General features: G+C 44.0%; 2 protein-coding genes across 3 annotated transcripts; both read right to left on the minus strand.

The window, feature by feature from the left end:
* Window positions 1-2,296: 2,296 nt before the first annotated feature.
* On the minus strand, window positions 2,297-8,413 carry adnpa (activity-dependent neuroprotector homeobox a). 2 transcript variants are annotated; one of them, XM_063215515.1, is made up of 4 exons: window positions 7,888-8,413; window positions 6,807-6,914; window positions 6,519-6,605; window positions 2,297-6,379 (listed from the first exon to the last, which is right to left on the minus strand). In XM_063215515.1, exons 2-4 carry the CDS (start codon window positions 6,912-6,914, stop codon window positions 3,683-3,685), a joined length of 2,892 nt encoding a protein of 963 aa, XP_063071585.1. In that variant the 5' UTR covers window positions 7,888-8,413; the 3' UTR covers window positions 2,297-3,682. The 2 variants fall into 2 exon arrangements, with proteins under 2 accessions (XP_063071585.1, XP_063071584.1); XM_063215514.1 differs by having other exon boundaries at window positions 6,807-6,919.
* Window positions 8,414-8,676: 263 nt separating this feature from the next.
* si:dkeyp-97e7.9 (DEP domain-containing mTOR-interacting protein) lies at window positions 8,677-18,018 on the minus strand. Its single transcript, XM_063215517.1, has 9 exons — window positions 17,936-18,018; window positions 15,396-15,574; window positions 14,759-14,882; window positions 13,989-14,164; window positions 12,259-12,474; window positions 10,650-10,781; window positions 9,600-9,670; window positions 9,311-9,415; window positions 8,677-9,201 (listed from the first exon to the last, which is right to left on the minus strand). Exons 1-9 carry the CDS (start codon window positions 18,016-18,018, stop codon window positions 9,076-9,078), a joined length of 1,212 nt encoding a protein of 403 aa, XP_063071587.1. The 3' UTR covers window positions 8,677-9,075.
* Window positions 18,019-19,204: the final 1,186 nt, after the last annotated feature.

The following is a 19,204-nucleotide window of genomic DNA, read 5'->3' on the forward strand; positions in this document are numbered from 1 at the left end:
GACTGAGACAAGTTAAGACATTATGACATTGCATATCAATCATTATTATGACTACTGAGAGACCAATTACGCCATGTTCTCTACAAAAGCTGTTTATCATCACATTTAGGCCTACTTCATACTCCTAGGAAGAGCAAGATTGCTGAGTAAGCGGTTGTGCTCTCCCCTTCCTGCCCCTCTTCAAATGTGCGCGTTCAGCGCCCTCTGCGTACCCTTCGAGAAAAAACATCTTGGGTAAAATGGTGAGAAAGAGAAGGGTGTTTTCACTTATGTGAAAAGACCACCCCCTACTGGTGAAAAGCAAGATCATACCAATCCCGACGCAGAGTGGGGCGAGTCCTAGCCTGATTGTCATCGACTTTCAAATTTCTTAGAGACTTGGTCTGACCAAGAGCATAACAGTTGACATTTCCCAAACGATATGGTTGATCCACTTCCCTTGGTTTGACACTGGTTGTTTGCTTCCCAACAAAGTGGGAGGAGTTCCTGATTTTTCTGGAGCTCAGAAACAATATTTGTATTGCTCCTGGCCTGACTGGTAGCAAAGCTGAAGGTGTTGCATCACTACGAGGGCTCGGCCTGGCTAGGTGAGTCCCTGCTCCTCATAGGGAGTGAACTGAACAACATTATGTTCATTATGTCTACTCAATGTAGTAGCTTCCATCCTATCATTTTGCTTGTGGCCTTGTGATGGGAGGCAAGGTGTCATTGATATCAAAAGTTTTATAGAATATCGCACAAAGGCACAATTTAATGGTCATTTTCTCATTTTGCAATTAGGATGTTGAATGGGGAAAAGCCCCCCCGTTCCTTTCAAAGAGCCGTTAAAAAAACTGGCTCTTTTGGCTCTTTTTTAAATTATTTATTCAGTGTTAAGAATGTAGTATTTTGACTCCACCTCAAGGTAATTTTGTCCAAACAACAACTGATTATTCTCCTGCTTCTAAAGACCGTTTTTGCCTTTCTTTGAGGCAAACAATTGTGTTTTTTCCAAAATTGAATTACTCTGGTCAAGGTCACGTGCTTAAAATGAATGAAAAATGAACGAAATAACGGTCGAGTGGCTCCCCCAGCTGTGATCCGGTTCCCATCGTTCACTTCAGGGAGCCGTTCAAAATAACCGGCTCGTTCATGAATGACACACCTCTATTAAGCAGTCAGCAAAGCACCAGGCCACAAGAAAAAGGTGAGGACTGCAGGAACTCATTTAAGTTGGGCCCACTGCGTCATGTGAACCAAGTCATCAGTTCACTTCCATGTCAGTATACTTTCTACATTACATTTCATTACAATTAGGTGACGCTTTAAAAAAAAAACCAAAGCAACTTGGAGCAATGTGGGGTGAGGTGCCTTGCTCAAGGGCACTTCAGCAATGGATGAAGGTGCTGGTAAGGGGGGAGGGCTTTGAACCATGCAAATCTCTGATCAAAAGGCCAGCACCCTAACCATTGAGCGATGGCTGCCCCACATAGCCCACTACAAAACTATACCATACATACATATGCAAGTGCAGATAGGGAGCTTATATTGGTCCATTTTCAGACAATTAGAAAGGCAGCCTGCCAACTACAAAATGATCGATTCTTGGAGGCGTAATAGTACAATATTGATTCTGTGTAAAAATACAAAATCTGCCAATCTTGTGTCAAAAAATAAGTTATAGCTAAATTAGAACTAAATACCAAGACGGTGTTACCTCCATTCTTTTCCAAGACAGCCTTTAACATTACCAACTTAGCCCAGCATTCCCTAATATGCATGAAGGCCAGAGCGTTCAGCTGGTGCTCATCAACACTTCATAAACATTTGTTTTCGTCTGACCGATTAACTACACAGAGACCTGTATTGGGGGATTATTGATCACAAACGACTCATTGCTATGCAAGTTTACACTGAGTGGTTATCTAGGGGTGTCTCAACAAAAAAGTTCTCTTTTTATTTTATTTTTTTTCCAAAAGGAGTTTGTTCAAAATAACTACATAATTTAACAAAAAGATGCTACACATTAGTCACACAGAGGACAAATACCTAGCATTCAGACAGTGAATAATGATCATGACTTTCAACACATACATTTCCGAGAGCCTTACACGAACCCTTACATTCCAAAAGAAAAACGAAATGAAGAAAAAGGGGGGAAAAAAGAAAACAATAAACATGGGCATCTGTCTCTGAATGATTACAGAATAATCTGATCCCCCCTCCCTCGTCATATATAAAAATACAAAAACACTTGTGGGGTTTTATAGCACAATAAGACAGTTATTAATAAACACTGTATTAATTTTTAAGCAAATCCCAACGATCATGAAAGAAAATGCTGACAAATGTAGAGTTCCCAAGAATCACACATTATTTTAAGCTTTCATCTAATCTTTGTGGGGTAACAAATCTGACCAGATAAAACGTCTCATTTATATGCGTTCAAAAAGTATTTGCAATTCTGGCAATAGCCATTTCTCCAGGACTGCCATCGATAAATGAGGGGGGAAAATGTCTTTAAAAGAGGCTAAATCTACGGTGCCCACATCATGCAAGTTAAGACCCTTATCACTAGTAGAATAATGTCATCCTCCCAGGGACAACAGCCATCACCAGACCTTTGTTTTGTGCCCTTTTCAGAAAACAAAATGTTCAAGCCTGCACAGGTAGATTTAGCTCAAGAGGGATGTTGTCTTCTGTTACAAAAAAACGTCCTCCAATTATTATTATCCTAAGCATCTTATTAATCAAAGCACTTGAAATAAAAGCAGGAGCTGACAGAGCATACTCTCTCACACACACACTTGCACACATCAACTTTCACGTCAACACTGCCTGATCTCCCAACCTGCACCCTTTAGAACTAAACTGAGGTCTTTACGTCTAACAAGCCCGTTCACATTTGGAGCGTAGCCATCTGAGGGATGTGGGGTGGTGGTGGGGATGTTCTTTGTGTGAGGGAATGGTCTGAAGCCAGGAAGAATGCCAAAAGAAAATAAATAGGAAAAAAAATCAGAAAGATATCAAATGCTTGAAATTAGCTTCTATAAGCTGAAAGGTTACTGTCTGTATGTCAAAACATTTTAGTTACTGAGTTTTAGGCTACGATTGCCTTTTTGACAAAATTGTAAAAGAAAAAAAAAAGAGAAGAAAACCAATTTCTTTCCATGATTTTAGCAACTACTTGTTAAGAACGTGATTAAATAGAGGGAAATGCATATAAAATATACACAAGAGACAGTTAAATTATACAATTTGGGAAAATAGAGGTCCATGAACATCTCAGACAAATCCAAACAGTACTTCCAGCAGCCATGTTTTCATCACTGCCGGTGATACACTTCAACACCACTGGAGTGATGGAGTCTACCATCTAAAATGCATATTTTTTTTCTCCCAGTTGCCATAATGTATACTTTTCAGCACGCCTGTATTACCAGAGGTGAATCAAATGTAATTTGAAAGTTTTTGTCTTTTTCTTTCGTTCTTTCTTTCTTTTTGAATTAGCCATATCTTCTCTGTGTAACCATTTCCTCTAAAATAGCCATAAACAAAAGGTCAAGGTTCTCGTTTCAGTCAATCAGTCAGAGTCAGAGGTCTGTCTTCTCTCCTGCGTGGAGGAGGGGCATGGAGATTGGCAGCAGTCGGGTAGGATGGTCGCCTCGCCCTCACCTCACCTCACCCAGTCTCACCTCGTTGCTCACCTGCCCACCAACCCCACCTCCTTCCCCTGTCCCTCAAAGAGGCCGGCCGGCCTGTAGCTGCTGTCGTCCAGGGCCACGCTCCCGTGAGCCCACGGCTCGTCCTCCGGGCTGGACACCGACAGCGAGCCGTCCAGGCTCTTGCCGGCGTCTCGGGCCGAGTGGCCCATGGAGGCTGCGCCGTCCAGGAGGCCGGCCGAGGCATGCGAAGAGGAAGAGCTGGAGTTGTTCTCCTGCGCCCGGGTTCGCCTCCCCTGAGAGAGAAACACTGGCTGCTGGCCCGCGTGGGGGCCCATTCCCCTCGCCAACACGGTATGAGGTCGCTCGTAGGGCACGGTGTAGCTGGACGTCTCTTCTACGTCAGAGTCACTGTCCGATATGTTAATGGGTTCTTGATAAGAGCCAGGTTTGGGCGGGAAGGCACTGTTGCTCGGCTTGGTTAGACTACCCTGTCCTGCTGCGATCACAGGCTGCCGGATGGCAGTCTGCTGGGCTGCTTTGGCATTCTCACTGTGTTGATAGCCTCCAACATCCTTCAGACGGGACTTGGTGAGCTTCGAGACCCGCCTTTCATCGTCGTCGAAGCTCTGGAAGTGGAACGCTGGGTCGAACTCCATCTCATGCTTGACCCGGTTGCAGGCGCGCATGTTGAAGCCGAGCAAAACGACGGCCTTCCTGGTGACGAAGTCGCGCTCGCACGACCGGCGGCGGTTGGCAAAGTGGCTGGAGACGTCGGACTTCCACAGCCAGAGGCTAGCGGCCAACTTCTCCACCTCGCGCTGTGACGGGTACGGACGGCTGTTGAAGTAGGCAGTCAGGAACGCCTTGCGAGCCTCGTAGGTCTTCTCCGCATGGCCTTTTGGGTCCAGCGCCAGCACCACCGGCTCTTCGGGCTTCTCCACAAACACGGTTGGGTAGAACCGGGTGTGGTCCACCATTTTCCTTCTCTTGGCGTCCATGCTGTCTGGCGGGGGCAGCTCACGCTTCAGGGTGCCTATTCCCGGGGAGCGCAGGGTGGCCACGGTCTTGCCACCCTGGCCTGCCCTGGCGGTGCTAGGCCTGGCCGAGCCCCCCTGAGACTGGGCGACGCCACGGCAGTGCACCAGGTGCAGGGTGATGGTAGAGGCAGTCATGGTGCTCGTGTACACCCCCAGACAATGGATGCACTTGTAGGTCATTTTCTTCTCCACAGGATGCATGGTCTGGATCACCTGGTGGCGCTCCCGCAGGTGTCCGGACAGCGCCTCGGATATGGGACCCTTGAGGATGGAGAAGCAGAGGGGGCACAGGGTCTTCCCTACCTCCATCTTGGGCGCGAGGCTCGCGGGCGGCACCTTTGGGGGCGGCGGATCGTGGCTGTCAGGGATTTTGACGTGAACCTTCCTGGGAGCCGGCTCAGAGGAGAAGGACTGGGCCTTAGTGGAGGATGGCTCGGAGGCGTCCTTCATGTTGTAGGTAGTAACGATCAGCTGGATGTTCTTGGGCTTGCCCAGCGCAACAGTGAGGTCAAAGGTTAGCGGAGATTCGCCAGGCGCAGTCTTTGTCTCCTCGGGGCAACACTGCCGTTTGTGCGCCACTATTTTCTCGACTTCGTTGAACGTTGTGTAACAAAGTGGACAGGAGAGCCCGTGAACCAGCAAATGGCTCAGTAGTGTGTCTGTGGGCAAGTAGCGGTTGCAGTACAGACACTTGCTCGTGAAGTTGTGGATCTTCATGATGTACTTAGCCATCACGCGCACCTTCTCGGCCTGGTGCTCCTTCTCGAAATGGGCACTGTACGCGCTCTCTGGGAACAGCTGACTGCACACCGTGCAGATCTTCCACTTCTGGGTTTGCGAGGTGCACACGTTGTGAGGCTTCTTGACAGGGATGGGGTCGCACGCCGCCAGCAGTTTTGCGCTGTCTGCAGGGCCCAGACGTATAGGTTGCCCCATGGGAAGCTTGTAGCCTATGGTATTCTGCTTCAAGTGATCCAAGACGGGGATACCCTTGGGCGGGATCATGCCGCGGTTCATCTGCTGAGAAGTCTGTGGTCGCCAGCCTCCAGAAGTCATCACGCCTCCCCTCGACACGGGCTGATATGAGGGCCTGGACACTGGGATGTTTGTGTGCCCGATCAACGCGGTGACCTGGTACCCGATCTTCTCGTGGAACTCCACTACGTGTTGCACCAGTGCTTCGTAAGAGCGCGGCGCGAACTGGCATATCTTACACTGGATGCCATTCACGCCCCCACTTGCACCTCCAGCAGCACCACCAGTACCACCAGCACCAGCAGAGGCGGAGCCGTCCGCACCAGACTTGCTATCCGAGGAGTCTGCCTTGTCGACGTAAGCTTTGGCCACGTGCTGGAAGTGCTCCCGGTAGATGTGCCGGCGCACCACGTTGTACAGGGGATCCTGGAAGGTGCACGACTTGCAGAAGTACACTGCCTGGAGCGAGCCGTCTTTCATGGCCATCATGTTGGCCTGGTTGGCCGTCATGTTTTGACGGAACGCATTGTTGGACGCGTGGAAGAGCCGCACGTGCGTCTCCAGCGACCTCTTGTTGCCACTGTACATGCAGTACGGGCAGTTGAGGAGGATGTGCTTCTCATAGTCCTGTCTATGCACATTGCGGAAGTGGTTCTTGTACCCCGAGAAGTATTTGGAAGCGAAAGGACACTCGGAGCAGCAGAACTGCTTTGACCTGTAGTCCTGTAAAGCACCACAAAAACAAAAACAAAAAAGAAAACAGAGAAAAGACGCTTGTTATTGGCTTGTATGAACGTGTGACAATGACAGGCCATTTGCAAATGTATTAATGTAGTCAGAAAAGAATGAATTAATTTCGTACCTGTGATCTTTGTGGATACCACAGACAGACATCTTCCCAGCAAAGACTCTTCACATAATGGTCATCTGGACCAAACTCTTTGAAATCCTATGCACCATATAAAAGTAGCAGGGATCAGAACACAAAAACATTAGATGATGATACACAAAATCAGAATTTCGCATTAAAGCTACAGACGTAACTGGAGAATCTCAATTTCGAGTTTCTGTACACATGGTTTAACCAAAACAAGTATTTCTATTGTATTTTCCACTCCAAACCAAGTAAGTATGAAATACAAATAAATACCTCAACATGTTCCTTGCAATACTCCAAGCCAATGTCGACGAGTACTTTTTTAACAGACTTCCTCGCCTTTCGTATTCTGGTGAGGTTGTTCACAGGTAGCTGAAACATCTTTGCTGGACAGAAAAGATAAGGGGAATGTTATTCAACGTGCAATGCAAGGAGTAAGTAAACATCTCAGTTACAACTAGTGGGTGCTTATGTTACAGGATATGGCCTGGTTGATATTTTATTTCTATGCACTGTCCGAACAAACTCGGGGCAGTAGTTCTAGCACTGTCACACAGGCATCAAGGAGGGCCATTATGAATCAGGCTTTCTTGTAAGCTAGTCGTGTTTGCTCCCGCCAGAAAGTCGTGAACTTAAAATCCTAGGTTGTTTGGGAGTAATGAACGTAGAATAGCAATCCGGATATGGTGGGCATAGCCCAATTTACTGCGACTATCAGGGAAATCGTAATAAAGCCGCGCTTTTCAAAGAGTAATCACGAACTGTTACTTCTCTTATCCGCTACTTAGTTCACAGATAGCAAACCAGGCTAACTGGAGCTAGCTCACTACATTATTGAAGATCCAAAAGATGGGGAATGCAATGAACGGCAGGCCAGTTGGCTAAGGAAATGGCTAGCCAACACACTTCAGCTAACAATATTTCTCAGCAACAAAAGGGAAAACGGCTATCGATGGCTAGTAGCTAGCGAGCACTGGCTAATTGACTAGCCATACGTCTTGGATAGCAATGGGTATGCCACTGCGTATAACGTTAGACTTGCTATTGAAGCTACAACAGGCCAGCTTTCGCTAGCTGCTTGGCTAGGTCTCAATCTATACATCCGATCTGATTGTTCTTACTCGGAGTAACAAATTGAAACCAGCAAGGCATCCACATCAGTAGAACATCCCCAGTCCAATAGAACATTAACTAATCGCACATTAAACTTTCACCTCGTGCCCCTGATGGCCATAACAATTGTATCTCGCGGGCTATCTTAGTTTAGATGGTGTTTACAGTAGTCAAGCGGTTGAACACCGAAAACAGGCAATCCTTTATGTTGCGTACAGGAAAAAGCCTTGCTAGTATGTACCTCTCTTTCTTTCGGGACATCAAATAGTTCACCCCTCGGATACTGTACGTTACTCCATCCAAACCCGCAGGACAGAGGAAATCGACTCCCGTTTATTGTGTCCAACCCGGTGCTGCAGTTGTCCTTCGTCTAAACTCGGCTGCCGGTGGGGCTATGCAACTCATCCTGATGATCTGTGCCATGTGTTTCAGTAAATGAAATGTGCCCAGTTGTTGGGGTGTGCGCTGGCCTACGCGATGCAGTGTGTTGTTCTACATTAGTGAGAATATCCTCAAATCAATTACACAACGACGAAGCATCATAAACGGCAAGTTTTCCTATAACGAGACCATTCCTCATCATGGCTCGGGCCAAGCCTGTCCAAAATGGCGAACCGAGTACAGCGGAAGTGACATATATTTGTGTAAAACTTAAAAGAAAAAAAAATCTCATATCCAGATGCGGCGAGCGCGAACTTGTTTTTAAACAGCGAGGTTGATGAGCACCGTAGTTATCATCATACTCGTGGTAGGCCAGTATTTTCATGAAACGCTGATCCACAGTGTGTCTGCTGGAGAGAAGAGAATAAACACCGCTGGCCAGTAAACATTGCCTGCTTGCCAATACCGCCACCAGTAGGGGGTCATGATTTAATGTGTGAGACACAGAAGAACATATCATTTCGTGATTTATTTCTAAACATTCATGCCCTCTGCTGGGCAATGAAAACTGTTGCCTTAAAATACATACAATGTAACGTTCCTCCTTCATAGCAAGATGGTGTATTGGTGTCGGCTGTCAGTGTTGCTATGTTAGGGAAGCCTGAAATATTTAGCTTCTAGGCCTATTAGAGGAGCTTCTTTAATGAAAGCCCATTGGGAAACTCCAACTCCCATTGTCATTGTGACACAGCACACCACAGCACACAAGTGAACACTGCACACAACGAAATTGCATTTATGCCTCAAGGGGGCAGCCCGCAATTCTTAATCAGGTCTTCCAGATGTTGACTTCACAGACAGGCTTCCGAGAAATAAAACATAAAAGTAATACAAAGTAAACTAAGAAAAACTACATAGGCCTAAGCTTCATGTAGTAGCCTACTCCACAAGGACTGTTTGAAATATTTGTCAATTTTTGTCCAATATTTGTCCTTTAGCCTATCGTTTTATCTTATATCTTACATTGTCTTATTCTTTATCGTTGCAGCTAATCAATGGGCTGCATCACTTCGAGTACGATGGTGCGAGGTCCCGTCATCACCAGTTTCCTCAATGCTCTGTAGTCCAGATGGAGAACGCTGCGTCCATTCACCTGGCAGACAAACTGACGAACCTGCACAGGTGAGACAGTCAAATGAAAACAAAAAAACACACACACAGTAACTCACAGTACAGGTACATTTGGTTTGTTTTATATGTGTGTGTTTGTGTGTTTGTCCAACCTTAACACCTGCAGTTGCGGCAGGACTGCTGGGATCAACAGCTTGTACATAACATGGCGATCGTCCTCTAACCACCAACCCCCAGCCCAAAGCATCCCCAAACACCTGTGAAGAATACATCTCAGTGTCTGAACTTCCCATTGACGTTTTTCATGCTTTTTTACATTTATTACAGTTTATTACATTTTTACGCTTAAATATGTTTAAAACGGATTTGTTACCATACAATTTTGTATCTCTAAATAATGCTATTGGAAAAATAAATAGACAACCAAATTTGAACTCCTACCGTTAAAACCCTTCTAATGAAAGGAGCCCCCGGGGACAGAAGTTCTTCGCAGGTGACATTTCTCCTCAGAACTGTCAACATAATGGTACGTGTACATTTATCATATGCAGAGGCCCACATCCCGGCTTCAGAAAGTCAAATCCTGCTGCCACATACAGTATTTGCTCCAGCCAATAATATGAACGACCATCCGGGTACTTTGCTCGTGAATGTGCGTTACGCCCCTTTTTGGGGGGGAAACAAACCGAATATCTCATTAACTTACATGGTACATTGGCTAGCCTAAATGAACACAGTCCATGCTTCAGCCATGGCTGTTTGGCTATAATATTTGAACAGCTGACAACATAACACGTCTTCGTCATGTTGAGCGTGAACAACGCTAGTCTACAGGTCCTTATCTGTCGTTTATTCTTTCCCAACACCACCAATTGACTTGCATTGGCTTTTCCCCCAATGTTTTCCCCCATAAAGAGGCGTAACGCACATGGCACACATCACACCGTTCATGCATATTTGCTCCAGTCAATTAGATTAAACAGCTGATCCTAATTACTACATCCATTTAGCCAGATCGATGCACTAATTAGTGAAAATACCTGTGCTGGGACCACAGGCAGAAGGAATATCTGGCAGGACTTTTAGTTACTCGATCCCTTTCATGCACCCCTGATCAAATGTTATACAGTACTTCTTTGGTTCTACTATTAGATCTTCTGAAAAATCTGCTCTGTCGTTAAGAAGCTACATTATGTATCTTAACACTGTGTCTTCGGTATGTTGTGCATTGGATTACTGTGATAAGGGGGCGGGGTATTCCAATGAGGTCATTCAATAGCAATCCAGTTTAATTTAATCGGCAAATAAAAGCCCATTTTCTTGACTAAATGACGCCAGCAGGCTATCTGTTAGCACGTTTACCTCTTTCTGTTGAAAGTGTAGGTGAACGTAACCAGGTTTATCACGTAACCATGTTGTGTGATACTCCAGTGTTCAGTCTGAGTGGCAGTGTGTGGTAACAGGTTACAGACAGACACAGCGATGACTCACCTGATTTGGGGTTGCACCTCACCACAGGTACTGAGGAGAGGGAGTTGGGGTTACCATAGCCACTGCCTGCCTGTTGGTTTGTTATAGCGCCCCCACGTGCTCCAGATGCAACTTTGAGATCGGATCGCTGAACTAGGAATATCGACATCACAGTAATCACAACATCAGTTGTCAACAATGTTGTCCCTTTTAGCTTGTTGTATTTAACTTTTTCTTTTCTTTTCACATTTTCTTTGCCACACCCTATATTTAGCTCCTTTATATGTCTATTCACAATGGGCATTGGAGTATGAGCGATGTTGCATAAGCCATCATGCTATGACTTATTTACGTCGTGAATAGGTGTGATCAGTGTGTACTTGTCTGTGTTTGTCACCTAAATGAAAAACTATAGGTCCATTTTCGTAGTTTCCACATGGCTTCCATATCATAAGCAGGAAGTTATTTGTACTTTGTGGCATAGGGAAATGCATGCGTGGTATCTGGCCATCTGACCTATTGTTGTTAACTAGGGCTCGTGGCCATTGCATAAGGATGGTAGTGGTGTCCCCAGAGAAACCACAAGTGCAATACAATAAATGGGGAAAGTCAGTTTTCAGCTTTGTGGCACTTCATCTCCTAGCTGCGCAAGTACTTGGTTGATCAGATGTAGCAGTTTCCCTGAATTATTGATGATTATTGATTTGAAAAGATGCAAAGAAATAGCAGGCATAATCTAATTACTCAACACAACATTATACATAATCTCCAGTGTTTGTCTTTACTAATGGGAAAGAGAGCACTATTGTGCTAGACTACACCGACATGAAGGTTGTGTTTCCGTCCAGTGGGCCATTCTTACACAGGACACCGGGACTGTCAGGCCCTTTCTCCCATAGCAGTCCTTGAGGTTAACTTTTTTGCTCACCGGCCACTGTGGCTAGCGGTTTTCCAAAGACACTAGCCATTTACCCTTTCTGCTAGCCAGAGTTTTGTTGTCAGCTTTCGTTCTTTCTAATATTCTTGCATTTAAATACAAGCAATTGATGCAACTGCTGTGATTTGCCACACCAAAGAATAAGTTACCTGTCAAAGTGGCTATTGAGACTGAAATTGTTACTAGCCACAGCCAAGTTTTACCAGCATTTGGCCAGTTGGCAGGCGCCAATGCCAAGCCCTGTCCCATAGATATACTATATATACTGTAGCTATCTAGTGTGGTTATGGTTCCTCCCAGGGCCACTTTGCCCCCACCTGTCAGCTTCCCCAGTTCCTCCTTCTACTTAATCCATTGATGCCTAAAGCCCCTGCTAAAAACGCCTGCTGAATGCCTAAGCCCTTGTTGGGAAAGTTGCCCTCAGCCTATAAAAACCTAAATATTTCAGCCTCTGATGGACATAAAAACATGAAATGAGTTGCATTTAAACAATAATACCCTAATCTTGCATTAGAATGTGTTCATTCAGCTGTAACATACCCACATTTTTATTAAAAAAAGCTAAAATCTCAAGAGCCTGAATGCAGCATATATGTCACTTCAGGCACCAAAGGTCAAACAACATATACAAGTCATCAGGCTAAAATGGGTTAATGGGAAACAGTATTGGACTGTGCTGCGTAGAGTACACACCAGACACGAAGGTTGTGTTTCCCTCCACAGGTGGCGGGGCGTTCTTGCGCAGGACGAAGGGGCTGTCGGGATGCTCCTCCTCCTGCCGCTGGGGAGCCACGCCCTCCGCGTCCGCCTCCCCTTCGCTCAGCAGCTCCGATAGACGCCGCCGCCGCCGGAAGTTGATGCAGAACTGATACAGCAGCGCGCTGTCGAAGAAGTGGTGCTTCAGAGAGACTGTAGGATAATGGTACATGTACAGTAAAAAACTGCAGTGTTAAATCAATGCTTAGAGAGTCAATTTAACACCTTCTAGGTTGTATTTGTTTTGGGGGTGGAGCGGAGGAAAGGTGAATATGAGAAGAATAATGTAATGGTGAATAGAGATGGATCAGGAGTGAAATATAAAACACAGACTCAGGTTTAAATAAAGCCAGATATACGTGTGCAAGTGTCTTCTCCATATGACTGTCTAATGCCGTGTCCAGACCAAGAGCGAACTACGCTGCCTGGTAGCGTGGGTAGCAGAAGAAGTTTCGCCTTGAATTAGCTGTATTCGCTCGAGACGCAGCATTGGCATGTTTGATTCAGCTAATCACATAACGGCTCTGGCTTGACAGCCTGGGACATTCGGAGATATGAACGTTCCGATTGGTTGTCGCCGAACAGCGTCAGAGCGAATTCGCCTGCGATTAGATTTAGTTTAATCTTCAAAATTCGCTCTGGTCGCCCAAGAAGCTTCGCTCCTGGCGAATTCGCTTTGGTAGCGCAGGTCGCGTGCCCTCCATAGAGAAATAATGACTTCCGTCGCTTCGTTCGCTCTTGGTCTGTACACGGCATAAGGAGACTTCTGTTTGGGGTGCTAGTACAATACATTTGAGTGTCTTGCTGTATGTGTTCTGGAGTTTGCAAAATCTGTAACATTTGAACAAGTGATTTCCAAAAATGTATTACACTTATAGGGTTTTCACACCTGGCCCCCTTTAAGTGAACCAAACTCAGTCCTCAAACTTAGTGGACCAAAAACCGACAGCAAAACCGACAGCAAAAGGACTCAGTTCTGTTTTGTTCATATTGTGAGTGTAGGCCTATTACAAAAAGAACTGGCTGATCTTTCTGGTCCTGGTAGACTTTTATGGTGTGTCAGTCTTCTTTTTTTATCTCACCCGGTTCGCTACAGCCCTCCTTAAGTGATTACACCTGGTCACAAGCGTAACTTGTCAGAACTCATAAGCGAACCGAACTGAGACCACGTCAACCAAGGTCTCAGTGCTGTTCGCTTCCGAGGGGTCTGGGTTCGCTTTCGAGCGTTCACATATGCGGCAAAAATGCTGACTGAGTCACTACTCTGAGTTCCCTGAAAGGGACCAGGTGTGAAAACGCTGTATGATGTGCCCCATCTTTACGTGTATGGTATATGCATTCAGAGCAGCCACTGACACATACGCTATGTAATTGAAGGGGCTTCTTCAATTGACGCAGTATTTCACCATCAACAAAACTTGAATGCGTTTGACTGACCATGCTGTTTGATGATAAATATTATTAATGTGATTATGATGAATATGAAAAAGCATGTAAACGTTCCCACGATACAAAGACATCTAAGGCGGTTCTTTATTTAAAATTATGGCTGCCAGAACCCCCTCTCACCCTCCTCTCTTTTTTTTCACATTTCAATACCATTGCGTTGGTTCATTCACAAATGCATTTATTTAATTCAAGATGGGGGTTTGATGTGATTGACTGACCATGCTGAATGATGCCATGTTCCAGCAGGGTTCTGCTGAGCTCCAGGCCCTGCCGGCGGCTTGGCACCTCCCCGTTCTGCAGCAGCCAGTCGATGAGCTGGCACCCGGGGAAGGAGCGCTGGTACGACACCCCTTTCTCCTCCCGTAGCTGGAGGATGGAGTCCCTGCCACTGAGACTGAGCACAAACACATGTAAGTGTGTGCGTGTGAGTGTGTATGTGTATGAAACATTATTTTTTTACATTTGTTACAAATTTGTACATTTTTTAAACAAAAAAGATAAAAATCAGTCATTTTAGCCTTATTCAAGCCAATTTAGTCTACACAACAGAGATGATGACTCTGAGATGAAATGTTTATGCCCTCATGAACCCTGACAGTTTAGGCTTGTTTGATTGATAGCTTAGCCATTTCAGTGCCAATAATGTTGTTTCCAAATGGACATTTCGTGATTCCCGAGTAAATCGTGTGATTGTAAATCGTATCGTACAGTTGGTTTGCAAAAGTTTGAGGATGGTATCAATATTAAACCAAAGATTCTTTTAATTCTAATGGAACGTCTCTGGTTAAACTATACAACCTTTTCAACTAACATTCCATGTAACCAACTAAGTAACTAACATTCCTAGTAACCAACTAATCAACCAAACACTCTCAAACACTCAAAATGCTCTCTTTTTTCCCAGTCCTTTTGGGACTTTACACTGACATTCTGTTTTTGTGGAATGTGGAAAATCATTGTGAGACCATTTGAAAAACATTTTACTCACTGCTCATAAAGGACTTGTCCGCGCATGAAAACTTTAACCTCAGTGTTGAAGGGGAAAGTTCCATCGTCCTTCCTGAAGCGGTACAACAGCTTGGCATCCTTGAAGTCAGGGCTCTTGTCACACACTGCAGACACAAATACACAGCACAATTTATTTTCAGAATAATAAACCAAACTCTATTGGTTAAACCAAAATAATATTAATACCTTATACGTCATATAGACATAAATAGAAAAAGGCGGTGACTAATAATAACCCAATTAATTTTCAATGAATATGAACATTTCTTCAAGGCACAAATAGCACTTTTGACAACATAGATTGTACTTTCTATAATTGGATGCTTCTCAGTTCACTTCACACTAATTTTCATGTCCCAAATGGTGCATGTGTGCACTTCTGCCACTATGTTTCAGTGCGTAGGGCACCCACACTGAAAACTTCTTTAAATTCAGTGCACTGAAGTGCTCTCATGCTACCGTAACAATGGTCAAAAATGTGCCAAACTCTGTGTAATGTGGTAGTAGTGCAGTACTAGGGCAGTAAATTATTTTCAATGACTCCACAGTAAAAAAGAAAGATCCACATATAAAAATATCCTGCTACGTGGAAACAGCTCCCTAGTCCTATCCTGTACCATGGTGGACGATGTCATGTTCAATCAGGTGCTGCATGAGCTGCAGGGCCACTTGGCGATTGGGTGCCTCTTTGTGGTTGACCAGCCAAGCGATCACCTCCTGGGCCACAAAGCAGTTTGGGTAGGTGCGCAGGTGATATCTGTGATCCTTTATCAATTTGCCATCATGGAGTCTCAGCCTGAAATTCAAATGCACAATTTTGTGGGGGGCAAACAATTCAAAGATCATAGTCATTATGAGCTGTAAATCTGTAAATGATTTCCAACTATTTTATAGATAAATAAAACAAACACAGGGATGTGTTATCATATGTTTTTTATCACATTATGTGTTAACATATGGACATCATACGGACACACACACACATGAACCAATTGAAGTACAGTGCACTTACAGTAAGAACATATTATTAGGTCAAGTCAAGTCAACTTTTATTGTCACTTTCTTCATATGTAAGGAAAACGAAATTACGTTTCTCTCTCTATACCATGCCATGACATAGACATACACAGGACTGACATTTTACAGATTGACATAAAGTGCAAGACAGGACAGGTAACAGTGATAGTAAGGTAATAGTAAGTAGCTTTCCTCCCCGGTGATATTATCTCTCAATTGAACCACACAGACTGGGTCCATTCCCGCAGATTTACGTAGTGCATTTGAAAGGCAGTAAAGTGAATTCCAAAGACTTAAACACTATTATATGCTGATGAACTACTATCCAGCAATTTGTAAAATAATTTTATTGTGAAAGAAACTATTTTGCATTGCCTCTAAAGCAGAGCTCTCTAACAGGCAGTTGGGAACACCAGGGCGGTTGTGAAATCTTTGGTTTGTTATACTTTTTGTCATATGTAGTCTTTTTTCCCCCCAACAATGTCTTTAAATACATTTACTTGATTCAATACAACACAATACAATTCACTTGAAAACAACACATTGTGGCAAACAGAGTAATGCTGGAAGAAGACGTTGTAACAACATCACCTTTTGCATTCAGCAACACTGTAGTTCTCAAGCTAACCTCCAGGTGACTCAAATGCCCTGAACCTGTCCCAGGCCTCCTGTACACTCATATTTTATATTGATACAATCTGATCGATTTGATCATGTTTTTCAAAACAAAAATGTGCTCTCTCTAGGTCGTCCTCAGACGAGCCATCCATCGTTGCTATGTGTACTGTCTATGTCTAATTGTCTATGTCCACACCTAAAAGCTATGTCTATGTCTGCATGGAAAGTAGGAAACTTAATTTCAATTCTTTGTATGTAAAGAAATTGACAATAAAGTCGACTTGACTTGATCTCTCTATTGAACTACACAGAATGGGCCCATTCCCGCAGATTTACATAGTGCGTTTGACTTGTACAGTACAGTACAGTGCTACTGTACTGTAAAAGCTACAAGAACTAATGTTGTTTTAAAAACTGGACTTTGTTATACAGTGCCAAATACTATGAGCAAATATAAATGGGTCCCTGTTTCAGCTCATCATCAGTGTGGGGGGTCCCAAGACACAAGCACTAAAGTTTTATCCTTACTAGAATTGCTCATTTTCTGCGGTTCTCTCTTGTGCTAATCAGTAGTGAGAAGATGCACTCTCGAATGTAAGATGTCTTAATATGGCTGATCTGGAAAGCATGACAAGACAGACGTGCTGGCCTAAGCCAACTTCTATGACTTTGAATTTGTTGTTTCTTACTATTGAATAACACGAGAGAAAACTGCAGAAAAAGTCATGAAAAGGAATGAATTCTTTTGGAGTGGAGTGCAGAATATAGATTGCTAAGAAGGCGGTACTTTTATTGTGATTTCTATGTTATTCCATAGTAATTATCATTTAACCATGCAAGCAGCTTTCAAACAATTACTCAGCCTCATGAATTTGATGCATCCATACATACACGATGCGCACGCACACATTTTACTTCTTTATTTGGATTGACAGATATACAATTATCATGGCACAATCCAAATTTGGTTTAAAAGGAGTCCAATACAGCACTAGAATCTTCTGTTCATAATGTCCTAAGGATAAAGGTGGCACCTGCGTTTCCATATGAAGAGGCTCCCAATGATGCAAGATATTGAGCAAAATTTTGTGAATTGCTTGGCCCTTCTTTTTGTCAGTCCACAGATCTGTAGACCACGCAAACATAGTTTATGCACATGGCCCAGACTACCAAAAAAGAGCACACACACACACGCACACACACACACACACACACACACACACACACACACACACACACACACACACACACACACACACACACACACACGATTACAATTGAGATTCAGAGAAAATGCACTGTGTGTGTTTTCTTGTGCACATGTATGCATGTACGTGTGAAATGAATGTGAGGAATTGTTTGGACACGGCATGGCAATGTGTACAATTAAGTTAAACTGGTTCTTACCATGAATTGCATGGAGAGATTACCACAAAATTATGACCTTATAGCGATTTTTAAAATAAACTGCACATTTCCTCTTAGCACTCTCTTGTGTTATTCTCTTTTGTTATTCTCTTACCTGAGTTGCTCTCCAGCGATCATGACTTCAGCCTTGTGTTGTCTGACCATAACCTTCCTGTGAATACTTCCCATTCTCTCCATGTTCTTCAGTCTCTCTTGGGTGGCTTACTGCCTCGTTCTTCTTTACCCAAAGCCCTATTAGTCTCGGATTTGTTGTTTACCAAAAAGCAAAGAAAGGTCTGAAAGCACCCACTCACAATGTTGGATGATATTATGTACACAAATACTGCCTTACCTGCCTCACTGTCTCAGTTTGCTATCTCTCTCTCTCTCTTTCTCTCTTTCTCTCTCTCACACACACACACACACACACACACACACACACACACACACACACACACACACACACACACACACACAATATTGTCTTAATTGCTCAGTCCCGATAACCTTTCTTATCATGTTCATGAACATATTCTATAAAGTAAGTCGACAATTATGATTTGTTATACAACAAATGATTCCTCTGTTTGTTTAAAATGTAATCAAAAACCTTCTCCCCGTCCCAGAGAGATTGCCCCGTCCGTGGCTGTAGGCCTGCTTAGTTAGCACTTCAAAACAATGACCACAAGGTGTCAGCAGGTCGCCTCCTTTTAAATTCCACAGCTCGCGCACAAAGTCAGAGGTGTCTGTCTTATTATTATTGTCTAATAAAGACAAACAAATAATGTAGGGGATATAGTTTTACTCCGTCATGTAGTGGTAGCCCAACTTGTCGTGTATGTTTCCCTATAAAATCAGCTGCTTGAATAGATTTTTAACCTTTAATTTTTTTCACCAACTTAATATTTAGTGCTTTGTGCCACTCAGCTAAGGCACATGTGACACTGTGGACACTATCATTTGGTGTGTGTGTGTGTGTGTGTGTGTGTGTGTGTGTGTGTGTGTGTGTGTGTGTGTGTGTGTGTGTGTGTGTGTGTTTGGGTGTATGTGTGTGGGGGGGTGGTTGTGTGTGTGTGTGTGTGTGTGTGTGTGTGTGTGTGTGTGTGTGTGTGTGTGTGTGTGTGTGTGTGTGTGTGTGTGTGTGTGTGTGAGAGAGAGAGAGAGAGAGAGAGAGAGGGAGAGAGCTGCCTTGGGCTGAATTTTTAATATGTTAGTATGTTTAATATAGGCTATGCATAAGAATAGCCTATGTGTAATGTCTCGTGTGTATGTCTTCTGTATGTATGTAGCCTATGTGTGTAGGCTACTGGACACCTTAATTTCCCCTTGGGATCAATAAATGATAGGCCTACTCTACTCTATTCTCTATTTAATACAATGCAAA

This window comes from Engraulis encrasicolus, chromosome 14 (assembly GCF_034702125.1).
Source record: "Engraulis encrasicolus isolate BLACKSEA-1 chromosome 14, IST_EnEncr_1.0, whole genome shotgun sequence".
NCBI lineage: Eukaryota > Metazoa > Chordata > Actinopteri > Clupeiformes > Engraulidae > Engraulis > Engraulis encrasicolus.

Coding starts and splice junctions, on each gene's coding strand:
- adnpa (XM_063215515.1), bottom strand. CDS start 6,914: ATGTTTCAGCTACCTGTGAACAACCTCACCAGAATACGAAAGGCGAGG. Junction 6,606..6,806: donor ATTGCAAGGAACATGTTGAG/GTATTTATTTGT, acceptor TATGGTGCATAG/GATTTCAAAGAGTTTGGTCC. Junction 6,380..6,518: donor GGTATCCACAAAGATCACAG/GTACGAAATTAA, acceptor GGTGCTTTACAG/GACTACAGGTCAAAGCAGTT.
- si:dkeyp-97e7.9 (XM_063215517.1), bottom strand. CDS start 18,018: ATGGAGAGAATGGGAAGTATTCACAGGAAGGTTATGGTCAGACAACAC. Junction 15,575..17,935: donor ATCGCTGGAGAGCAACTCAG/GTAAGAGAATAA, acceptor TTTGAATTTCAG/GCTGAGACTCCATGATGGCA. Junction 14,165..14,758: donor GGACAAGTCCTTTATGAGCA/GTGAGTAAAATG, acceptor GTTTGTGCTCAG/TCTCAGTGGCAGGGACTCCA.